This window comes from Cryptomeria japonica, chromosome 9, assembly GCF_030272615.1.
Source record: "Cryptomeria japonica chromosome 9, Sugi_1.0, whole genome shotgun sequence".
Classification (NCBI taxonomy): Eukaryota; Viridiplantae; Streptophyta; class Pinopsida; order Cupressales; family Cupressaceae; genus Cryptomeria; species Cryptomeria japonica.
Window position 1 is genome coordinate 84,208,512 of NC_081413.1, and position 23,609 is coordinate 84,232,120.

At 38.3% G+C, this 23,609-nt stretch overlaps 1 protein-coding gene across 4 annotated transcripts in view; it reads right to left on the reverse strand.

The window, feature by feature from the left end:
• The window catches only part of LOC131030214 (cell wall integrity protein scw1), a 63,403-nt gene that overhangs the window by 38,176 nt on the left and 1,618 nt on the right, over nucleotides 1-23,609 (reverse strand). For all 4 annotated transcript variants that reach the window (XR_009359007.1, XR_009359006.1, XM_059211939.1 and 1 more), the window contains exons 2-3: nucleotides 1,080-1,259; nucleotides 879-954 (exon numbers count right to left, since the gene is read on the reverse strand). Coding sequence is in view for 2 of the 4 variants with exons in the window: in XM_059211939.1 (XP_059067922.1) it covers nucleotides 879-954; nucleotides 1,080-1,259 (256 nt within the window). In the remaining 2 variants the exon portion in view is untranslated. The remainder of the gene's footprint in view (nucleotides 1-878; nucleotides 955-1,079; nucleotides 1,260-23,609) is intronic.

A 23,609-nucleotide genomic window follows, 5' to 3' on the forward strand; every position in this document is an offset into this window, starting at 1 on the left:
TATGCTATCCCATGTTTCTAGTTCTCCTAATTGCTGAGAACAACTGGTCTACATATAGCTTCACCCACTCTCTTAAAAGGAACAAACTTACCTCTAAGAGAGTAGAGAAGCTTGTGGTTGTACATAGTGCTTTGCATCTCATTGACCGCAAGACACTTCTATACAAGGGAGTTCAACGACACGATGGGATGTAAAGCCAAAGAAGCCAACACGAATTGATGAGGATGATCCTACCACTTCAGATGCAGGGCCGGTTGGTGTTAGCTTGAAGGATCTTGACCGTGGGGAGTCCAACAGTTCCAATGATGAGGAGTTTGCAGATGATTAGAGGCCTTCCTTCACAACATTTTGAGTTTTGACATTTTGGCATTTTGTCTTTTGTAATGCTATTGCTACTTGCTACTCATTGTAATGATGTATCATGTAATCATCTTTATAGACTTTGTGATATCAGATATTCATATTTTCGATATAATCGAAATCTCCAATTTGACAATTTCATTTGTCAAATTTTATTTAGCAATTAGCATTCAAGAAAACTTTGTATTTAGATTTAGTATTTCAAATTTTGCTATTTTAGTATTTTATTATTTTACTAATTTCCTATAGTTTCATTTGAAATGTAATTCTTACACTGTTATACATCTTTTCACAACTATATCAGCACATTATATACCATAATATAATGTAGTACTATAAGTATATGTATAACTATATCAGCACATTATATACCATAATATATCAGCTCATGGTATAGTCTTAAATAAAAAAAGTTGGGAAGCGTTTTTCAATGCATCAACCTATGCAAACTAATATGTAAGAGCATTCAGATTCATTAAATTTGAAAAGTAAGTCAAGAAAAGCTTCTTGAGACTTGCCTCTTTTCACATAGAGATTTTTCTTAGCCATCTCTGCACGCAATATAGAGTTATTTTCAGCATCAAACACCAAATTCTGGCACACAGAATATTCATTGCTTAGATTGGTGATACTATACAAACCAAAATCAATTCAATCCAAAATAAAAAGTCATGAAACTAGTTGTATGATTATACAAACATTTGTATCTATCAATTCACCTGCAAGGCATCTCTAGCTTGCATTGCAAATTGAGGTGTAGAAAATAGAGCAAAACCCAAAGCCTGATCGCCTTTGAAATTTATTTGTGATGCCTCATAACCCGGCCACCATCGCAACAGATTCTGAAGCTCTCGTTCCTTCACATCACTAGGAAATCCAAACACAAATATAGTCCTGACCTGCTTGCATTCATGGAAACAATATAGTTCATGAGGAAGTAACAAATATGCTAAGCAAAGTAAATGAGGAAGAGATACAGTTGAGAGAATCGAGTGATTCTCTGTGAGTTACAAATATGTAGACAAATCACATCAATGAACAAACAATAAGGTTGAAAGAATCAAACAATTCTACCTCCTTTAGTAATTTTTTCAGTAGAGAAGAACTTCAACTTACTAATTTGCAGAGGCCAAAAATAAAAGAGATCATTGTCAGACGCAGTATTGGAAATAGCATTTACAACAATCTCATTGTTTCAATGGAAATTTTGATACAATAATGAATACAAAAGGCCCTGACTGCCAATGAAACAATCAATTACAAAGGTAAGTGTTTGTAAGTCAATTAACCAGCTCTCTCCTTTCCAACCAACCCACTCTGCTCCCAACCATCTGTCTTTGAGATGACATCTCAATCCAAAAGGCAAGTTTAATTAATAGTGAACTAAGCTGGTTTGGAAACTCGTACAAACTTTCCTCAGTTTCTCATAATTAATTAATATATTAGGGTGGTATGTCCTGTGTATGGCCCCAAATTGTGAATTCAGCCAGTGGAATGTCCTACAATGGAATATTTTGATCTTTTCCTGATCTAATTAAATTCAACTCTATAAATTTCACCAATTTAATTTCACAAATCAGAATAAAAGTCAGGTTAAGATTTAACTGCCAAGTGTGGTATTGGCAAACAAGCTGCCCAACCATGCATATGAAAGCTAATTAATCATTATGCAGAGATAGAACTTCTGGAATCTACCATTAACGAAACATAACTGCTGTAGTGATATGTGAAAACTTCTGTAATTATCAACAATGTCAGTACACGGCAGCCCACACCAACAGTAATTTCTTATTTCAATGACTGTTTGCTGATACGCCAACTGATGTGACAATATAGCACTGTAAGGCACAATATCAGATTTGTAGAGGATCCACCCTAGTTGGAGCAATGATTATGCCACAAAACTCTCTCTGCTTACAGCCTGTAAATATATGAAAATGATCTATCCTCGGGAAACCAGACTTAAAGATTTCATAATGACTACTGCCAGCAATTCTAATCAATATCAACCATTAAAGAGCGGCTGATGGGATCTAAATCCACATCAATCCTATGTAAGCAACTGACATGTCAACAGCAGCAAGCATAGACCCTGTAATGCTTCCAAGTCAAATATCAATGGCAATGAGAAAGCCACCTCAATATAGACTAAAACTTAATTAATTAAATCTGCACAATGGTGACCTCCTTGTGAAATCACTCAAAAAAAATTATGGGTTTTCTTCCTCCAATTCTAGACGTAAAGAGTTTAAGTTAATTGAATCAAAGTTCAATGCTCCAATGAGGGGTAGAAGTCACAAAATAGAATAGTTGATCAATATTGCCTCTATCCTTGCTTGGCCTCTCTTAAATAGTTTTCCTCCAAAACACATAATCACACAACTCTTCAAGTTTTCTATACGAACTTTGATTGATACTGTGAGGAATTATCTAAAAAAAACTTTAATTATAACAGACCTCCTTACTTTATATTTTAACTTTACTTTAAGGCACTCTTTATTATAATTCCATTTTACAACATCACTTAAGCAGCCCCTAATGTGACATTATGATCCTCTTAATTTATTATTAAAATTCCATTTCCCTAGTGCAAAATTCTCAAGGCCCATGGGAAATGCATGACATTACAACCAAGTTAATCCTGAGAAAACCTGCATCAGACCTGGGCAAGACCGACAGCACCCCACACCCCAAAAAGTTAATAACAAAGAACAATAAATTGAAAATTTGAATTTAAAAACCTAAACTGGACCTAAAACTACTACCTAACTACCACTTAATATTGCTGTATTTTGACCATATATAACGGTTTATATATATTTAACATCTGAAACTGATTATCACTTATCAGCTATGTCACAAGGTTCATGTTGGTGTTTGAGCTTGGCAAGAAGAAAATTTTGAATCAAATTCATTAATGATAAGTCCAAGGAAAAAATTCATAAATAAGTTTGAAGAATATAAATTTTATTATGATATTAAAATACTTATTAACATATCACATTATTATTTAATAGTATGGAACATTTAAATGTTTTATAAACATTTAATATATTTTTTTGATTAATTACTGTGGGATGCTGTAATGTACCCTGATGTACCTGCCTTGCCTTCCTGAACTTCGTTACTCCAAAGGTTTGATTAGGGTAATAAATTGCAATATATATATATATATATATATATATCAGCAATAATAGTAAATTAGTTACACAACCATTACATGCAAATAGGCCCATTCAGGATGTTGGGGGACGCTCCAGGTTGGCTGAGCTACCCATCCAAACCCATCCCGTCTCTTAGGGCTCATAGGGTTACCTGAGGATGGGACCAGCATACCTCTGCCTTGGACCCCTTATTCCAAATGGGCTAACAAACAGAAAACAGCAGGAAGATAACAAATGTCTACAGGGAACAAAGATTAATGAATTCGAATATGTGTTACTTGGTAATTATTTATTCATTCTGTTAATTGAGTTGGTAAATTACCTCTGGCTTGATTTCAGAAACATGACTATCATTGATTATTATTCTTTCCTTAATTCATATTATTGTCTGTGAATTATGTTTATCTTTTCTGTCCATTACTAGAGTACATCCTTACGATTTATATCTGAACCTGATATTACAGGTTGTATATTTGACAGGGAGGATATCTTCTGGCACGTTTTAGGTTTGATTAATTTATGTAGCAAGAATATGTATATATATATATATATCCAAATTTGTGATTGACTAACAATTAATCTATACAATTACTTTGATTGTATTCATTCCCATTGCTATTAAGGTGAGTTGCAGAAAATCCCATTGAATACAATTTGCATACATTTAATAAACGATAAACCATGGACGCACTGTGATACCCAGACGGACTGGTCTGGGAACGTACCAGACTGCCGGCGATGGGGAGGGGGCGCTCTATATGACTAGCCGCTGGTTCTTCATCGCTGGAAAGAACCAGTGACTCAACCTCCGCATCGTGTCAGCCTGATACATTCACAGACTATCCTGTTGGTTATTGAGCATCGTAATGAAACTAAATTTATATTATGGCTGAGTAATGAGGTTACCTGTTTGCAGATTCTCCTTGTGATTTTCCCCTTGTCACCACCTTCTCCCATGCTTCCCTTGGTGTACATGGTTTATACCTCCTGAACTACGCGACCCCCTTGGAAGCATGGCGTCTTTTCCAGAGATGACTTGGAAATGGATGCACTTTCATTACTAATATTAGTTAAGGTGTAAACACATTTAATCAGTCAATATAATTTTAATAATTTGAATATTTGGAAAATATACATTTATGTACAAATCGCATACAGTTATGCTTCTAATGATTCCGATGTCTATACGGGGATATGACAAATGCTATTAGGGCCCCACCCAAAACCAGAGCAGAACATAAAACATTATAATAATAATAAATGATAAAATGATCAGAAGAGTCTATCAGGAAGCCAAACAGAACCCTTTGCCAAACCAGTGAAAGATCCGAGAACTAACATCAGAAAAATATGTAACAAAAAAAACTAGAATGAAGGAGCTCAGACAGATAACTCTACTCTTAGGAACCTATTACATCATGATCTAACCAACCATAAACAGACCAAGGGAATTGAAAACACACACAAATGGTTCAAGCCAGAATTTTCTGTCACACCACAACCAGCCAAGAATTCGACCTCCACCACATTCAACTGATCACCTGCATCAAACCGAGGACCCTGCATTGTGGCATCTTGCAAATGAAAACAAACTCCATGAAACATTTCCCTCTTCCTCCGCGCCCACAGAATTTTGTCTGTATAGAAGGCCAGTATAATGTACTCACTAGAAACCTGTTGTGAGGTATTCACGCATCGCCCCATAGCAAATGGGGACCCCCACTTTTTTCTTGCTTCTTAGGTTGTGTTTGTGTCCTTAGCTTTTAACCTTTGCATTTGAAGGGAAAATAAGGTCAGGCTGCCAGGAGTCAGGTGAATAGCCCTGTGTGAAACGTTAAGTAAGTGAGTAAGTTTGTAGGGTTTGCATGTCATGCCGGTTAATCAAGAGTCTAGCTAAAGAGTCTGAGGGAGTTGCTAGGAGTAACAATCCAAGAGTTCAAGGTTGTAGGTAAGCTCTAGTTGTTTTAATTTTCCCTTGAGTCTTTTGCTTGAGAATTGGTGTAAGTATGAGTTTGAGCATTTGAATGAACTATTCCAAGGATTGAAATCTTGTGCAATGAAGTGATTAACAAGCTCATTTGTAATCCGCCTCATCTCTAAGTCTTCTCTAGGTTTTAACTTCATGACTTACACTTTTGGAGCGAACTTCATGACTTGCCTTCTTGGAGCGAAATTCATACTTCATGAGTTGCCACCTTGGAGAGAACTTCATGAGTAGACTTTTCGAGCGAAATTTCTTCATGTTGAAAATGGAAGAATGAGGGAAAGTCAAAAGGCACCTACTTGATGCGTTCACATCTTGGAGCGAACTTCATGACTTGCCATCTTGGAGCGAACTTCATGACTTGCCATCTTGGAGCGAACTTCATGACTTGCCTTATTGGAGCGAAATTCATACTTCATGAGTTGAGCAAGTGGAGCGAAATTCATACTTCATGACTTGCCTTCTTAAAGCGAACTTCATGAATTGCCTCCTTGGAGCGAATTTCATCAATGAGCATACACAAGCAAGCCTACATGACTGAGGTTGAATGAGAAATGAAGGATGATCGCCTTGAATAGCATCAATTCCAAGTGAGCTTCATGAGTTGAGCTTTTGGAGTGAAATTTTCTAACTTCATGAGTTCACATCTTGGAGCGAAATTTATACTTCATGAGTTCACATCTTCGAGCGAAATTTATACTTCATGAGTTCACATCTTGGAGCGAAATTCCTACTTCATGAGTTGCAAGTTGCAAGCGAACTTCATGACTTTGCATATTGGAGCAAATAACATACTTCATGAGTTGAGCAACCCAAGCGAAATGCATACTCCATGATCTCACAATTTGGAGCGAATTTCACATTTGAAGTAACTTCATGAGTTGGAGTATTGGAGCAAACTTCAGGTTTGAGAGTTTTGGAGCGGATTTCATGTTTGGCAAAGACCAGCAAACTTAGCAAGCAAGGCAATGGAAATAAGACTTCATGTGCACACCCCTTAGAGCGAAATTTACAACTTCATGAGTTGCCACCTTGGAGCGAATTTACAACTTCATGAGTTGCCATCTTGGAGCAAACTTCAGGAGTTGAGGATTTGGAGCAAATTTCTACAAAGGTGAACTTCATGACTTAGAAGATTGGAGCGAATTTCATGAATAAGCAAGGTGACTGAAACAAGTTTCACGTGCACACCATCTAGAGCAATCTTCATCTTCAAACCTACACAAGCAAATCTCAACTTCATGAATTAGCATGCATGAGCAAATTTCATATTGAATTTCACAAACTCAATATGCAAGAGTGAACTTCATGAATTGACCTACATCAACTGCTGAACCAACAACTACATAATCTACAGAATAAACTGGTACTGGATCATGATCACGAGCATAAGACTCAGGCTCTATATCTGCTGCTAGCTATGGTACTGTTGACGTGTATTTTGTACACAATCATACACAGAATAAAATACCCAAAGGTACCTTATCCTCTCTTGAATAAAGTCTCTGATTGCTGAAGATATCGCAAAGAAAGGATCAATCAGGGTGACTCCAATGTTCTTTTATGTAGGGTCTCTACGTGTGGATAAGCACCAGTGGTCGTTGTGATTGTTGTTTCATCAAGGGGCCTTACATTCCGAAATAGAATTTCCTATACTAACAAATTCTCAAAAAAGATCAAAAGAGTAGGGCTTGCAAGAGATTAATTCTAGTCTAATCCTAAGAATGACTTAATGCGGACAAGACTTGGTAAGATTCTACCAACTTCAATATTGTCATAAAATAACAACTCAACTGAAATTGAAACGATCTTCTAAGGTAACAAATGATCTTTCAATTCATCAAGGATCATAGACACTACCACAAAGGCACATATCTAAAGCTCAATGACGATTGAAGGTTTAAGTGATTCAAGTTTCTCCAGTTGACCACGCAAGGCGTTCCTACAATCAGCAAGAAGCTAGTGGTTTGGAAAGTGAATCTTACCAAAGATCAAGTCCAACACTTTGTCCTTCAAACTAAAATACTACCTTGACTGAGAATGATTCAAGAAAGTAAACAACCATGAAGATAACCACAAGAGCTGCAATAAAACACCATAACTTCAATATTTTATTGATCTCAAAGTCATCATAAACAACAATTGCTTGAAATTCCTTCTTCAAAGCTCAATCTTGCTACAAAGTAACTTGCTCTTATCTAATTGCTAACCTCTAATATCTCTCTAATTCTCTCTAGTATCTAATTTCTATTACAAAATGAAAAGAAATGAGGGTATATATAGCATCCTCAACTACAATGAACGGTCCAGATCAAAAGAAGATCAATGGCCAAGATTATGACACCTAAACCCTAATTAGGGTTTATTACAAATAGTCCCTTTTTTATTGAACAATATTAAATGCATAGCCAAATATTAAATTTGGCACAAAAACCTAGGAGACATAGACCAATGACAATTAAGGTGCCATGTCATCTATAACAACCTCTCTTCTAGAATCTTATTCCCTTTCCAATGCTCTTTTTTAGCATATGCAATGAATCTGGAGACGATTCCTTCGATCTCAGCAATTGGAATCTCGGGAAGATTCCTCATTCGTTCCTCCAAATGGATGACCTGATCGAAAGCCTTGAGAAGAGCAGCGTCCCATGCAGGTTCAAGTTCTTTGGTCTTCTCAATCAGGAGCATGGTAGCAAACATCTAGTCTCGTTGCTCATCTGTGATAATATTCGCATCCTTGCAAAAGATGACCTTGACCCTTTCTTCCAATTCTTGTAAGTCCACATCTGTCTCTACTTCGATCCTCCTGCCAAGAATAGTACGTAGTACCTCAAACACTCTATCCTGGATCGGGTGGATGACCTCCTCAACATGATTGCATCTAGTACTGATGTCCTCGAAGAGAACTTCCTTCATCTGGAGTAAAGTTGACCACTGAAGTAAACTATGAGGTCCTCCATCCATTATCTTTTCTTGTACTAGGACTTTCCTTGATGTTTGTCTGATTACTTGCAGGACAGGAATGATAACATCTTTAGTATGAGCAAAAGCGGCTACCGTTATCATCAAGTTGTGGATGATCTCAAGAACCTGGATAGCTCGATGAATGGTCTACATCATTCTTGTTGCAAATTCAATAGCAAATGTATGGGATTTGTCAATCCAAGAGCTCATAAGCTGGACCAAACTCCTAACTCTCTCTGCCTCACCAACTGATTCAAGGGGAAGTGCCTGCGCAGGAGATACTGCTGGATCCTGACGTCCCAAAGGCTGATTGAGATGGCTAAAGTAGTCTCTCCATGCACCGACCTCTCTCTCAAGTTTTCTATTTTTCTCCATTTCTTCCCTAAGCTTATCTTTTAGTGCTTCAAATGAATCGGTGGCCTCATCCAGTGTCTGCTCGGCTGTGAGTGGACCAAGCTCAAATGTCTCTACATCATATTCCTCTGCGAGGATCTCACCTTCATACTTGTCTACTGCCGGTGTAGCTATCTGCAATTTCCTAGATCTTGTCTCATCTCTGATCATCTTGGACATCTTAGTAGCCTTCCTCTTTTCTGTCACTTCCTGAGAATTCCCAACAAGGCTCTCTAAATCAATCACATTATCTTCGTCCTCGATCACAATCACCCTTGTTAGTCTCTCCTTTAACCAATCTGGGATGGCAGACCTTGTTTCTTTAACCTGTATCTCCTTAGGCAATGTTTCTTCTTCTCTGAGAGGAGATGTTACTTCGTTATCGTTCTTGTCTTCATGTAGCTCATTAACTTGGAGAGATTGACTTGATGATCGTTGAGGTGCCTGTCCTTCTTCCTGTTTATCGTTTTGTACCATTGATTCCATAGACTCCTCCATTTCAAATGTCCTCTTCTTGTCGAGAAGATGTGCCGGATGAACGATCTCGGTTTGCCTCTTGCTTCTTCTTGGAGGATTCTCTTTTCTCAGGTCGCTCTTTTCTCTTTGAGCCTCTAGGATGAGGATTGCCCTCACTTACGCTTCGAAGGTTACCTTCGCTTGTGCTTCTAGGATTAGGATTACCTTCACTTACACTTGCTCCACCTTCAGCTGGTCTTTCTTCCAAAGTAAAGGTCATAGATATGCCCTGCTCTCTCAACTTCTGATGCTGCACATCAACCCATCTGCAAGTACAAGACAAAACTGGAGCCATCAAAGCATCTAGATCCACAATCTCGGGTTCATCCCAATCTAGCCTCACTGATTTTCTTTCTCGATCATAAGCTGATTGGAGATGTCTGCCACTGTCCTGAGCTTGGTCGGCCACTCTGTAAATCTTGCATTTCCTGATGAAGTCTAAAGGCAATCTAGAATGCATCTTTCTTTTCACTTCAAGATCATCTAATAGATTCATCACAAAGTCTTCTATCTGAAACTCATGCTTATATTTTCTTCCGACTGTCTCCTCTATATACCCATAAGGATCAAAGCTCTCTCTCAAGGCAAAGAATGAAAATGAATATAAAGCTAACTCCTTCTCTGCATCGTCCATGGCTAGAGCATTAGGACATACCTCAACTGAATTCCCTAATATGATAGGCACAGGAACTCCATTTCCATGTCTGTGTCTGAATGCCTTCGCGCAAGCTGCCAATTGTCTAGTTACCTCAAGTAACACTATTCTGTCTGTCGGATATCTCGGCAACATGTATGGAGGTGAAGGACATCCATGAACTCTAATATATGTAAATTTCGGAAATTGGATGAACCAAGCACCGTACCTCTTTACTAGCTCTTGTGCATCCTGAGATAGCCTATTGTGAATTCCGCCTTGCAACGTCCTGGTGATGTTCATTGTGAAGGTATCATTGACTAGCTTGTAGTTACTTCCTGGCGGATGATGCAAGTGAACATAGGAATCACAAACTCTGACCTCCCCGGGTCCTCTTCCAATTACTCCTCTGTGAGGTAATCCTGCATATTCAAAGCTCCTGATCAAGGCATATATGATGTATGAACTCATGTGGAAGGACTTGGTAGCCTTCAATCTCCTTAACTGTACGTCCAAGCAATGGCTAATCATTCTAGCCCAATGAATTGTTCCTTTTCCCTGAACTATCACTTGGATGAAGTAGAACATCCACTTCTCAAAATATAAGGCTTGAGGGGCTCCTGTGACTCGGTTGAGTAGTGTTATCAAATCTTTGTACTCCTCCTGGAAGTCGATCCTATGTGGTGTGTTTGGAATCTTGCTCAGGCGAGGACGACTCTTGAGTAACCAGTTCTTATTGATGATGCTTAGGCAAGTGTCTGGATCATCTTCGTACATGGACCTAGCTCCTTCTATGCTTTTGTAGATCATATCTCTGTGCTCTGGAAGATGGAAAGCCTCACTTATAGCCTCCTCTGAAAGGTAAGCCAAAGTGTTTCCCTCCTTGGACACAATCGATCTTGACTGTGGATCATAATGGCGAGCACATTCGATCATCAACTCATGGCACTGGACTGCTGGAGGGAAGCCGGCCGCCTTAATGATGCCACTTTCAATTATCCTTCTGGCGACAGGTGATGGCTTGCCAATGTAAGGGACCTCTCGAAACTTCTTCGTACTGAAGTTTCCCAAGTTGGTATCTCCAATGTTGCTCCACTTCGACACCATCTTGGTCTCCAATTCCTCATTCTTTTGATCTTCCTTCATGAGAGCTGGACGACTGGTGGATGCTCTTGCTTTCGGGGTCGCCATCAAAACACCTACACAACATTTCATAATAAGTAATGGATTTTGCAATGTAGAAATATAGATTAGATTAAAGATTGAATTTAGGAAACTTCATGATAAGTCTTTGAGTTATCATTTCCTAAATACGATTGAGCTACTGGAAATTCAAAATTCAAGACTGAGACTAGGACGATTTTAAAATTCAAAATTTAGACAAGGAAGACTTCGCCATACCTCACTTTGAGAGCTAATTCTAAGAAAAGATGTAAAGTTAGGAAATTAGCCTTGGCAAAAAAATGGAGATTGGAGTCTTCAACGTGAGCTTCTCCTAGCAAATGCGCCTCCTTTATCAACTTCACCACCTTTGGGGTCTTCAACGCCTTGAAGGGAAAATTCGCTCCACCTCTAACCAAAAACAAAGTTCGCACTCCTCCTTGGATGGAAATTTCGCTCCCTCTATTGCTCTTCCAAATTCGCATGCAACAATGATTGAATGATGGTTTAAAATGCTTGAAAGTACCCCTCTTATATAGGCGCTCACCTCCTTAATTGCACATAGGCCGACACATCGCTCTGGTCCCTGGGAGAGGGACAGGAGCGCCTTAGCCACTTTGGATTGATTTTCACGTTCAAAGTCACTTTCTTTACGTCCAAACTGGGATCTTCATTCGTAACTTGGAGCTTGATCGATTCAATTTTTTGAAATGAATGCCTCCTAGACCATTTTCGCCCTGGTCCCTTGGTGAGGGACAAGAGTGAACTTTATATTTGAGCTCAAAATTGTCGAGCCTTGGGGTCAATTCCTTGTTTATCATCATCGAAAGGCATTCCTTACTTTGCAAAATTCTTGCCTTGGCGTGATTCTGGAGGGAGATTGATGTAGAGGTATGGTCTACACACCTTGGAAAAACCCAAATTGCTCACTTGCTCAATAGGCAACACTACCCCTTTGGGAAAAGAGGTTCTCCCAACCAGACCTCACACCTTACAAGAACAAATATAACATCTCAACACATATTTTTCCTTCCCCATAACCCCCCATTGAGACATTTCACAAAAGTCACCATTAATGGATTAACAACCCCACAGGCAAAATGCTCAAAAAGTGCTCAAATGGCTCACTCCCCTCCAAGTAAGGTTTATATGTTTCCCAAAGCCTTGTACAGGTTTGATAGGTCTAATGGATCATAAAATATCCAAATCCACCCTCTGGTTTTCTCCTCCAAGTCCCCAAGGTATCCAAGCCCAATTTGGCTCTCTAGGCCCACTAGTCTCCAAAAACAACTTTTTGGCTTAAAACACAAAATCTCCAAAGGACACCTAGATTTTATAGCACACATCAAATACACTCTCCTGGGCAGCACTTTTTCCAAAAGGAAAGGGCTTGAAGGCTTCAACAAACCACATTTCTACCAAACCCTCAATGATGACAACAAGGACTAATTCAAGCACTTAATGAAGGAAGTACCATTTTTACACACCATATCAGAAAAGTATGACTTTGAGCATTTATGGGAATCCAAAATAATACCAATTCCAAGGTTTTATACACTGGTTTACAATTCACCAATAGTTATGGGGTTTTTTTGTGTCTTTTTACTACTTTTCCATTGCCAGCCACATAGAGATGTCTGGCTTCTTTTAATTTCTGCTCTTTCCAAACACTTCCTCCAGGTTTGAAACAAAGAAAATCTTAAAATACAGTCCCAAATCTTCCATCCAATCGAGTTTTAGATTTTTTTCATGGTTAAAATGGAAGAAAAGGGAAAAGAAATGTGAAACCCTAGGTTTATGCCCTTTCACGGGCTGTCTTCACTAAAACTTCACTATCTCGCTTATTTCTCCACTTCAAATGCTCTAGTTGGACTCAAATGAAAGGTATTTCACCCCTCTAACTCATCATGGAAGAATTTTTCAGTTTTCAGATCGTACAAGCCCGTACCAACCAAAATAGCAGCAAATTTGCAGGAAAATACAGAATTTTTATTGCTTCAAATTATCAACTTTCACATTATTCTTCAACCAACCTCCAAATTGGTTTGTTGAGGCATAATATAGCCATCCCAACATGTTCCAACCGAAATCAGGTGGTTGTGAATGTTAGGAACTGATTTTAACAACTTTTCAAAAAGTTGTTCACCAATATTGACAACATTTGTCAATTTTTTGACAATTTTGTATTTTACCAACAAACTATCTTCAAACATAGACCTAGGAGCCTAAACATATTATTTTGGACCTAATTAGACCAAAATACACTTGAATCACTAAATCCACACATCCTAAGTCCTTTTGACCATAGTTGACCATAGAGTTTATAAAGCACCCTAGGCCACTAGGCCTTACAAAAATGGACTATGAGGACTTTATTATCCAAAATAAACATGAAAATGGGATTCTAAGGTCCCTTACAACACCTTGAAACAAAACATGAAATTCATTAAAGAAGAAATGATTAATTTTAGTCTTGTGCCCCTGCACCAGAGATGTTGGATTTCATAGAAATCACTTTGGTCCTTGACTGAAGGACAGGAGCGAACTTGCATTTATGGCACAAAATTGTTGATTTTTGACGTTAACTCCTTGTTTATCATCTTCCTAAAGACATTTGGGATCCCGCATGACCTTGCCTTGACGTAGCTTTTGAAGGAAATGGTTGATTCTATTGAAATCGCTTTGGTCCTTGACTGAGGGACAGGAGCGCCATTTTGTTCTTTGTGCGAACCCTTGATCATATCAACTTCAAATTGTCTTCAAAGCAAAAAAAACGTTGTTTCTTATTCCTTCTTAAGTCTTGCAAATGATAGTAGTACTCCAAAATTAGGCACACTTGAAGAGTTCGCTCTGGTCCCTGGGAGAGGGACAGGAGCGATTTAGGCAATTTGAGCAAGTTTTGTGGTCCTTTGCAACTTTGTTCCTCTTAGAGACATTCCAAACATCATTTTGACTTCGTATCTTGGCTTGGACTCGACCAAATTCGGAAGGGAATGCTAGATAATGCATATTTCGCCCTAGTCCTTGACTGAGGGACAGGAGCGAACTTTCATTTGTAAGCTCATTCGTGTTTTGCCAACCTTCAAGATTATCTTCAACGGATTGGTTGGGTCGCCTTTCCTTCATCCCAAACTTGAAATTCGTTTTTTCTTGGTCCGAAACTTGTCCTTTGAGAAAATCGCTCTGGTCCCTGGGAGAGGGATAGGAGCTATTTCTGAAATTCGCCTTGGTCCCTGACAGAGGGACAGGAGCGAACTTGTGCCTTAGGTCGATTTTCCCCTTCGTGGTTCATCCAAGTTATATTCAACGGGCAAAACAGACTCTACTTGATCTTCTCAAATCACGAAATCCTTCAAATCTTGCAAGGACAAGGCGATCTTGGATTTCAAGCTCTGGTCCTTCAGTGAGGGACAGGAGCGATTTTGTCATTTTAGCACATTCCTTGTTTGCAAATTACTTCAAATTATATTCAATGGACAAAAGATGCCCTCCTTGATCTCTTCCAATCCAAAAATCGTCTTGGTCCTGCAAGGACAGTACAAATTTGAGAAACAAGCTCCGGTCCTTCAGTGAGGGACAGGAGCGATTTTTGTCCTTAAGGTCAAAACTCAACTTCTCATTGCAGACGACTAAGTCTAGGTACTCCATCATGTTGATTTCATCCCTTATTGCGTCCCTGACACTTCAATTTGATCAAGTAAGGCCAAAAATGCCCTAAGTAAGCTATTTCGCTCTGGTCCCTGGGAGAGGGACAGGAGCAATTTGGCCTTAAACTTTAAAAAATTTGCCATTTTGAGTCTCAAAAATCTTCCAAATCTTCAATTCCTGCTCGATTGCATCTCCTGGCGACCCTGCACAAGACAAATGAAATAAGTTAATAACCAAGATGCATAAAATACCAATTTCGCCCTGGTCCCTGGGAGAGGGACAGGAGCGATTTTGGCTCTATAGGCCAAAATATCAAGAATTTAGGCTCTCAGTCACTTCACAAGGCAAAATTAGGTTATCTCCAAGGCCAGGGATCAATTATCAATCTTTCCAAAATTTGGTCAACAATCACCCGGACAAAATCTCATAATTCCATCATTAACACTTAGGCAAAATTTGGACTTGCTTTCAAAATTCCGACTGGATCTAGACAGACAAACCTGACATCTTGACAGATTCACCCTATTTCAAAATTGCAATCCACAGGAGGATGCTCAATAATCATTCAAAATGGACTGGACTTTGGCTTAAAAACATCAAAATGGAAACCCTAAGGCTTAACCCTAGTCCAGACGACTCACTCACTTACCCAAAACCCTAAAAGCAGAGAGAAGAACAAGCAAAACCAAGCAAAAAGAGGGGGTCCCCATTTTAATGGGGCGATGTGTGAAATGGTCACAACAGGTACTATAAGGTATGCCTATCAAGGGTGCTTACTCAACAAATCGAATTAGGTAAACTAAGGGAGTTGTACTAGAAGCTACTCGTGCTGCTTCAATGGATGGACCTGTAACTGCTTCAAATGGATCCACTGCCCCAGCAGGGTGCTGATGGTTCAAGCTAAGCTACTGGTTTTATTGTTGGTGGATTCGGAACAAGTTCACAATTTGAAGGATATGAGTGAAGTTCAAGAAAATGAAGAAGAGTAAAACAAGGACAACTTCATGAACATCAAGGATGGAATAAACTTCAAGAGCTCCTCTCTAAGAGTGCTAAAACAACTTCAAGTGTTGCTTCATGAGGGAGAATTCTCTTTATATGCTCTTGTTAAACCTATATATCGTGTATTTGATACTTGTTTGTTTATTTTGCAAGAGATGGAGAAAGAAATAAGGAGATCACACAAGAAGCATTCACTTACACGGAGACATGATCTACAACATCAACGACATGAAGGGAGTCATAGGAGAAGGAATTCTGAAGGAGAGAGACAATGGTGACATCACAAGTTCATCAATACTTCAAAACTAAGATTTATTCCTTGCACTTCCATGATCAAGGTATTCGAGAGGACAGTTTCAGAAGAGTTAATCAAAGTTAGAAGATCATCCTCATCATCACTGAAGCTAGATAATGTTGAGTATCAAGAGATATCCCTTCATGATGATCCATCAAACCTACAAAGTGCAAGTTGAAGTGGCATCCTAGTCATCATCCCAGTCACCATTCACTAATCAAGGAAGGTCTACCTTAGCATGTCTTGATTCAATGTACCAGACTTGCCAGTGAAAGCACAAACTCCGAGGCACCTACCCTCAATATTTATTGGTCCACACTCTCTGAATGTAATTCTCTCATTGGCTAAGAATAGTTTGTTGTAACAAACCCTAATTAGGGTTTCATTGTAAAATCTTAGCCATTGATGGAGATTCAATCCAAGCCATTCATTGTAAATGAGCTCTCTATAAAAGCTCAAACTCTTCATTTGTAAAGGTTAGTAGTTGGTTAATAGTTGGCTAATAGTGAGTAGAATAGAATAATAGAAGAACAGCAATTAAAAAAGAAGTTAGATTAGGAGAAGGCAACGATTGTTGCCAAACCTTGTTGTAGAGAACAATTGATTTCATTGAAGTTGTGGTGAATTTGATTCGTTACTTCAACAACTCACATGGTCTTTGCTTCTCAATTTGCTTTCATGTAATTAGATTGAGAGGAGGAATTTGTTGAATGTATTCATATGGAATCCACCTAATCCATACCACTAGCCTCTTGTTGCTTGTAAGTGCGCCTTGTGTGATCAATTGGAATGATATGAACTTAACTTCAAATCGTTCTCCACTCATTGCTTATGCATTAACTTGAATGGTGATCAATGTTTGATGGTATTGATTCGAACATCCTTGAAACGTCCTTAGAAGATTGCACTAAGCTTGTGTCAAATTGTTCAGCTTGATGGTGAGACCTCGCTCAGTAGGATTCCATCTAATCATTCATCCATCTTCTTACATTCTAGGCCTTAGTATAAACTCCCTCAACCCTTTACCTTTTGTCATTTTTTTTAAACTCTAGCTAGTTTAGGATCAAAAGCATCACCATATTGTAACATCAGATGATCTAAGTTCCAGCGAATCAAACATTCAAGCATTCGAATGTAAGTCCCCTTGTGATTCCAACATAATCACATCAACCAACAAAGCTTATCCACACGTAGTGACCCTACATTCATGCACCTTGGAGTCTCCTCAAGTGATCCTTAAGCTAATCCTCAGCATTTGATAGATTTTGTTCAAGAGAGGATAAGATACTTTAGGTATTTTATTATGTGTTCGCATGTGCGTAAAAAAACACATCAACAAAACCTCTAAATGACCCTTGGTAAAGGTCACCATGAGGTACTCCCACACTTTACCAACATCAACATAGTAGGCTTTAAGAACTGAATATTCACACCAGACCAGCTTCAACTCACTGTTCTCCTCAAACACCATAGCCAAAGACTCCTTTCAAGTTGAATTTCCATCATCAGATCACTGATGGCCCTAAGGGCCTAGACCCTTCTTAACGGTCTACTTAGTTTTGGTACTCAAGACCTCCATATCTCCAAACTGGGCAGGAAGCAAAAGATGCAAAAGCCAAATTCACAGCTCAGCTTTACAGACAGCCGATGTCGACTTAAAAATAAAGTCTTCCCAAAGGCTTTGTAATGTCCCCTTTTTGGAAGGATCCTGGATCTTGCCCTAGAATCACAATTTCATTTAAAATAAGAAATATAAAATAGTGAGAGTTGTAAATTACCACTTATAAACTTTAAGCAATATAAATCCTGGTTTAGATCCTACAATTATATTAAACAATATTAGATATATGTAATTTATAAAACCAATTATTTCTACCAGGGTTAGGAATCAAACATATGACTACAAATATGCGTTTATATTAAATAATCACCATAATTCATTAGATAAGTCATGTCACATCTATATTCATTTTTGTATTCAACCATAACAGGGTTTGGATGAGGGAGCATGATAGGTTGGCCCAAAGAAATCCTCACACTAAGCCCAAAAGCGGACTTTATACCCTCTTGGCCTGCATGTGTCAGACACATCAGTCATCCATCATGGGGTGGCCTACCTAGTGGAAATGCTCGTCCATGCCTTCCCTATTCATCTCACCTTATTCACCCACTTATGATCATGACTTATCCATCAATCAATCATCGTAGAGGTTGGAGAGGAAATCACAATAGGGTGCCCGTAGTTGTGAAGTGGGAGAAGAACTATGGTTTGTAGTTGTACACTAAGACCATGCAGCAAGTGCACTTTTGAACCCCCAAAGAAACTTCACTCAATTGTTCTTGTCATCGATCCTTCTACAACAAATATGGACTAACCTTGTCAAAGGTCAAATCTAACTTTCCACCATCAAGTTCAAAGACTCCACAAAAGCCTTGTAGGAGGGTAACAAATTGTCGATGATCACAGCAACCATAATCTCCTTGACAACTAGTTTTTTACCATTGCAAGTTGATCCCTAAGATCTTTGATTTTTAGAATGCTCTAACGAAGAGTCACCCTCATGCAAATTAGTAGAAAATAAGCAGTTTTTCAATTACAAGACTACTTTTCTTAGAGACTTGATATTTATCTTTTAAGTCCACTAGGCATGTACAAATGTAGAAAACTTCATGAATAAAATCATTTGATATTGACAACTTGAGAATAAACAAAGCTTCCCCATGATGCCTATCATAACTTATTAGGTTATTAATAGGCTTAGTTTCTACGCTTAAAATATCCTATTACATTCCCAATACTTAGCGATATTCCATTTGTTATAATTTTTACCCATTAACTTATGTGATTCAAGCAACACTGAATTTTGGATACTAGCCATATTACTTAAGCAAACCTAGAAAATTTTAAAAACGATCCCAAAGAATTTCCAACCCTCCAAAATATTTGAAAACCCCCTTTTTATTTGAACAATAAAAACTTTTCCCAAAATTTTAGAATTATACTAATCCAAAAAAATAAAAAAATTACCTGGAATTTTTCCAACTCTCTAAAATATTGAAAAACAATTTTTTAATTTTGACCTAGAATACAAGTTTTGCTTATAACCCTTTTTAATTTATTTGTAGGCAAAAAGTTATTTTAAAACCCTCAAAGAAACACCAATGGCTCAACCCATGAATTTTTATCAAGTTTTATTACTTGCGCCCTAGTTGCATGTAATGAGCCTAGGATTTTCCTTCCAGCTCCACTCAATAACCATGAGTATTAAACAAGTATAAATTTAACAAAGTTCCAAAACTATAATCAACAATGAAATAGCAAGACAATTTTCTGTAAGCTAGCAAGACATTTTTTTGTAAACTTCAGTTCTAACAAGTGATATAAATTGAAATGTCAAACTCAGAAATAAGAGTAACATGCAGCTGAGACAACATTAGTAGTTGATTGATCCAAATCTGAATTTAACAGAGGAATAAGACATGGAACCAGTTCCCAAGGTCTTCAGAAATTACAAATTGTAATGTTACCCATTCTGATCCATTTGAAGGGTCTTTGGATCTGATCTGCTATTCAGATGGTGCTTAATGGTTGGGTGTCCAGAGGTGAACTGACCTCAATGAAACTGAAAAACTTCCACACAAGCATCCGCCTGGAAGTTGACGGGTGAAGCCCTCAATTGGTGAACCCTACTTTGCTTAATCCCTGGTTCAACTGGTCTTGAAATATGTGCTGAGGCGTGGACTGCAAGTCACTAATGGTGACAAATGATCTGCTAATTATTTCTAACTCTTAACACTGACCTAGTTCCTTGGTACTCCGTGCTGAAGTGTAATGGATGCTATTCTGGCATATATGAGGTCTCGGTGTGAGTTTATATTCCTTGGATCTGGTGGCTTATGATGTGAATGGTTGCACTAGGTCTTCCAAGCCTTTCATCCACATCCTTGATTGTTGTTCAATGAATTTATTTGTTTGGTGCTGACACTTCCAACCTCTGTTGGACCTGCTTCTCTTGCATTGGCCTGCTGTAGAGTGTTGTTGAGTCCATGTTGATGCGGCCTGCAGTTTGATGACTTGTTGCTGATCCCTGAGCAAGCTTGTTAGCTCTGACTTGTGATTGATGCCTGACTACTGATGTGATAGGGTCTGCAATAGATGATCAAGCCTACATTGACAAGCTGGAAGTTAATTTTAACCTTGAACTCCAGATTCTGAGTGTAAATTTTAACCTTGAACTCCAGATTCTGAGTGTCAACAATAAGTGTAGTTGGAAGGGTTTCGTCCTCACCTAACAATCACTGCAACAGGGGTTTCGAAAGATCCCCCTTCAAAAAATTTCTCCTTTTTGATGATAATTTCAGGTTAAAACAGTAAGTGTAGTCGGAGGGGTTTCATCATCACCTAATAATCACTGCAACAGGGATTTTTTAAGATCCCCTTCAAACAAATTCCCCTTTTAGATATAATTTCAGGTTATACGGTTTGTAGAGTTATATTAAAGTTCACTTGCCATATAGGTATTGCCAAATCTCATTGCTATTCTTAACATACCTTCAATTGCCAACGGTATGGCAGCGACTAAAATATAAATTAACCGCTGATATTCAAATCAGATTGCAGCATTCATTAAATATTGCATAAAATCTCAGATTTACAAGGAAGAAGATCTTTGGTTCTCACATTATTATAGATTCAGTATAGCTGTGGTTTACAAATAATACTTTGCACAAGAATAGTCCACGTCCAGCTTACTAAAATAGTTCCATGCACAGGCCAAGTTGAATTCATTGTAGATCTGAAGGTATTCCTTCCTCCCTCAGTCCCACGTTCAGCAGTAGAAGACAACTATACTTAGCAGAAAACCACAAGAATGAAGACACCAAGCAATAGAAGTTTTCTCTGATCAATCAAGTCTCCCATACACCACCATCTGGGAGTCCTCATGCAACAGATATAACATTATTTAGTCACCAAAACCTGCAATTATCTCCAGCAACAACCATATAAGGGGCGACCAACAAGAATACCAACGAATTCACTGCTACAGTGACCATGCTCAGGACTGTTTGTTAATCTTGGCACCAACCCTTTCACATACCATGGCTAGCACTACATTTGACGCCTGTAAATGATTTATATGAACAGCAACAATGAAATGCGGTGCCTGATAAACAAGACGCCCAATAGAGAGGTTGACCCTCTCCAATGTATTCCCATGCACTAGTAAAATCTGCACGTTGTATTCTGAAATTATTCCCAGCATGCTTCCAGCATCTTCAAACATTAACACGCCCAAACAAGGTCCAATCGCACCAGCAATAAAATCAAATTTAGAGACTTAAGATTAGTTTTATCACAAATATTCAATCACCCAGATTTAATAGATAATAATCAACTTTAAGCCCGGTGCCCAATATGAAATTCCATTATAACTTGAATAGTCCAAAACTTCTATGCATTTCTCAATATTTAGCTTGACCCTTTTATAATGCCCAGCTAGTGTGAATAAAGAATGGCATCCAATCTCTTTGTCCAATCCTCAAAACCAGCAGAAATTTGTCATCCAAAGAAGACCTCACAGATTTCAAAAATTTCAATTGACTAAACTAAAATCAAGACTAAAAACCTTTTTATGCACCAATGCAAACCCTATTTGGATTCCCCTCTACATCTGTAACAAGAACAAGGGATTTTGTCCCCACACAAACCTTCACCGCTCTGTGTGGAACCACTCTGATTAAGACAAAGGGTTTTTGTCCTCAGCTCCAAGAAACCATTAGGGTTTTCGTCCCACTGGCAAGAGTTTGGCCTCAAGCACAAATCTCTGAATCTCCACAGAGAAGTAAACAAGCTTCTAAATCTTCTGTATGCAGCAAATGAGACCTCGGCCTTCTTTTGTAACCATCCCAAGAACTTTCCGAAAAGTGCAATCTAAAATCATTTTATGATTTAGTTAAACCTTGCATCCCAAAAAATGATTTAGTTAAACATTTGATTATTCCAAGCACTTAAGTCACACAGTTCAGCATCCAACATTTGAAACTTCTCATTCTCATTCCAACGAGCTATTATACTAAGGTGTCTGTTAAATTATTTTAATTAAAATAGCAACCTTAGTAAAATTAATTAAAATATAACTCAATATTACACCCAGGTTGCGGAAACAGTCAAAAGCATTGGAATTGAAAACTAATTGCACACGAGTGATATTGGTGATGAATGATGATAATCAAACCCAATCAGATGACTTACTATAAATAGACACTCTCTCCGAGAATCTTGGAGAACACACTAGAAGCCGGAAATAACTCCAGAAAGTGTCCTCTAAGTCCTCTAGACCATCTGAACACACTAGTAACATCAAATAACCACTCTGGTAAGGTTGACACGCCCAAAAGGTCAAAGCGAACTGCAAAGCAAGAGAACAAGAAAATAAGGACATTACAGGTTTCCCCCCCTACCTAAGTGCAGTTGGTTGTAAATAGAAAAATAACAATCCTCAAGAAGCACCCACAAACGGCACCTGGGACAAATTTTATAGTCGATTGTAGAAAGGGACCCAAGGCCCTAAATTGGATGCCAATACTCAAAGTTTGAAATTCACTTTATTTATTTTATTTTATTCTATTTTACATTTATTATTTATTATTTATATTAATTAATATATTTAGCTGGTGTTAATAAGCACCCTACTTTAGGATTGCCCTGGGGGACCAGCCTTAAGAGAAAAGGGACATGACATCGTGACTTCATTCCTGTCTCAATCTTCATTGTAAATGTTATCCCCAAGTCTCTCTGACCTCTTTCAAGGTGGCCACAACCTCACGATTCTCTATGATCTCCCACATCCTTCAAACTCAGTGCTACTGTATGTTCTAATAGGCAACCTTTGCAAATGATTGTATGAGCCTCAAGAAAAAACCTCACTCATATCTCTGAGACACAATTGTAAATGCCACGAATTTTCCACATGGTTGCAACTAAAAAATAAGACATGTCACTGGAAAAAACTTGTAATTGGCAACCTTCACGACTTTAGATCTTTTCCTGGCCACGACTACATATGATGACCTCCCAAACCACAACTTCCAACTTTTTTCCATTTGTGGCCTCTAAAACTGATTTTCCGCACCCCTATGAAAAACCGCACAGTTTTCAGCAAATGTGACCTTCTCTTCCCAACATTTTTCCTAACCAAACTTTGTTAGCTGTGATACCAATGTTAGTATGAGCAAAATATGAGTAGAGGGAAGGCAGTTGTCTATCTCAGGGAGTGATGGTAGCCTTATATTATTGAAGAACGTCTAATAATAGACAAAGGTTACACAGGCCATAATGATGGTAGTTACAAACAAAAGATGCTAACAGAGAAGTGTAATGGGAGTTACATATTATTCTAAAATACTTTTAATATCTAGAAAATCTCCACCGCAAATATGTAGAAGACTATCAGAACAATCCACCAAAATGGCACCTCTGCCCTTCAT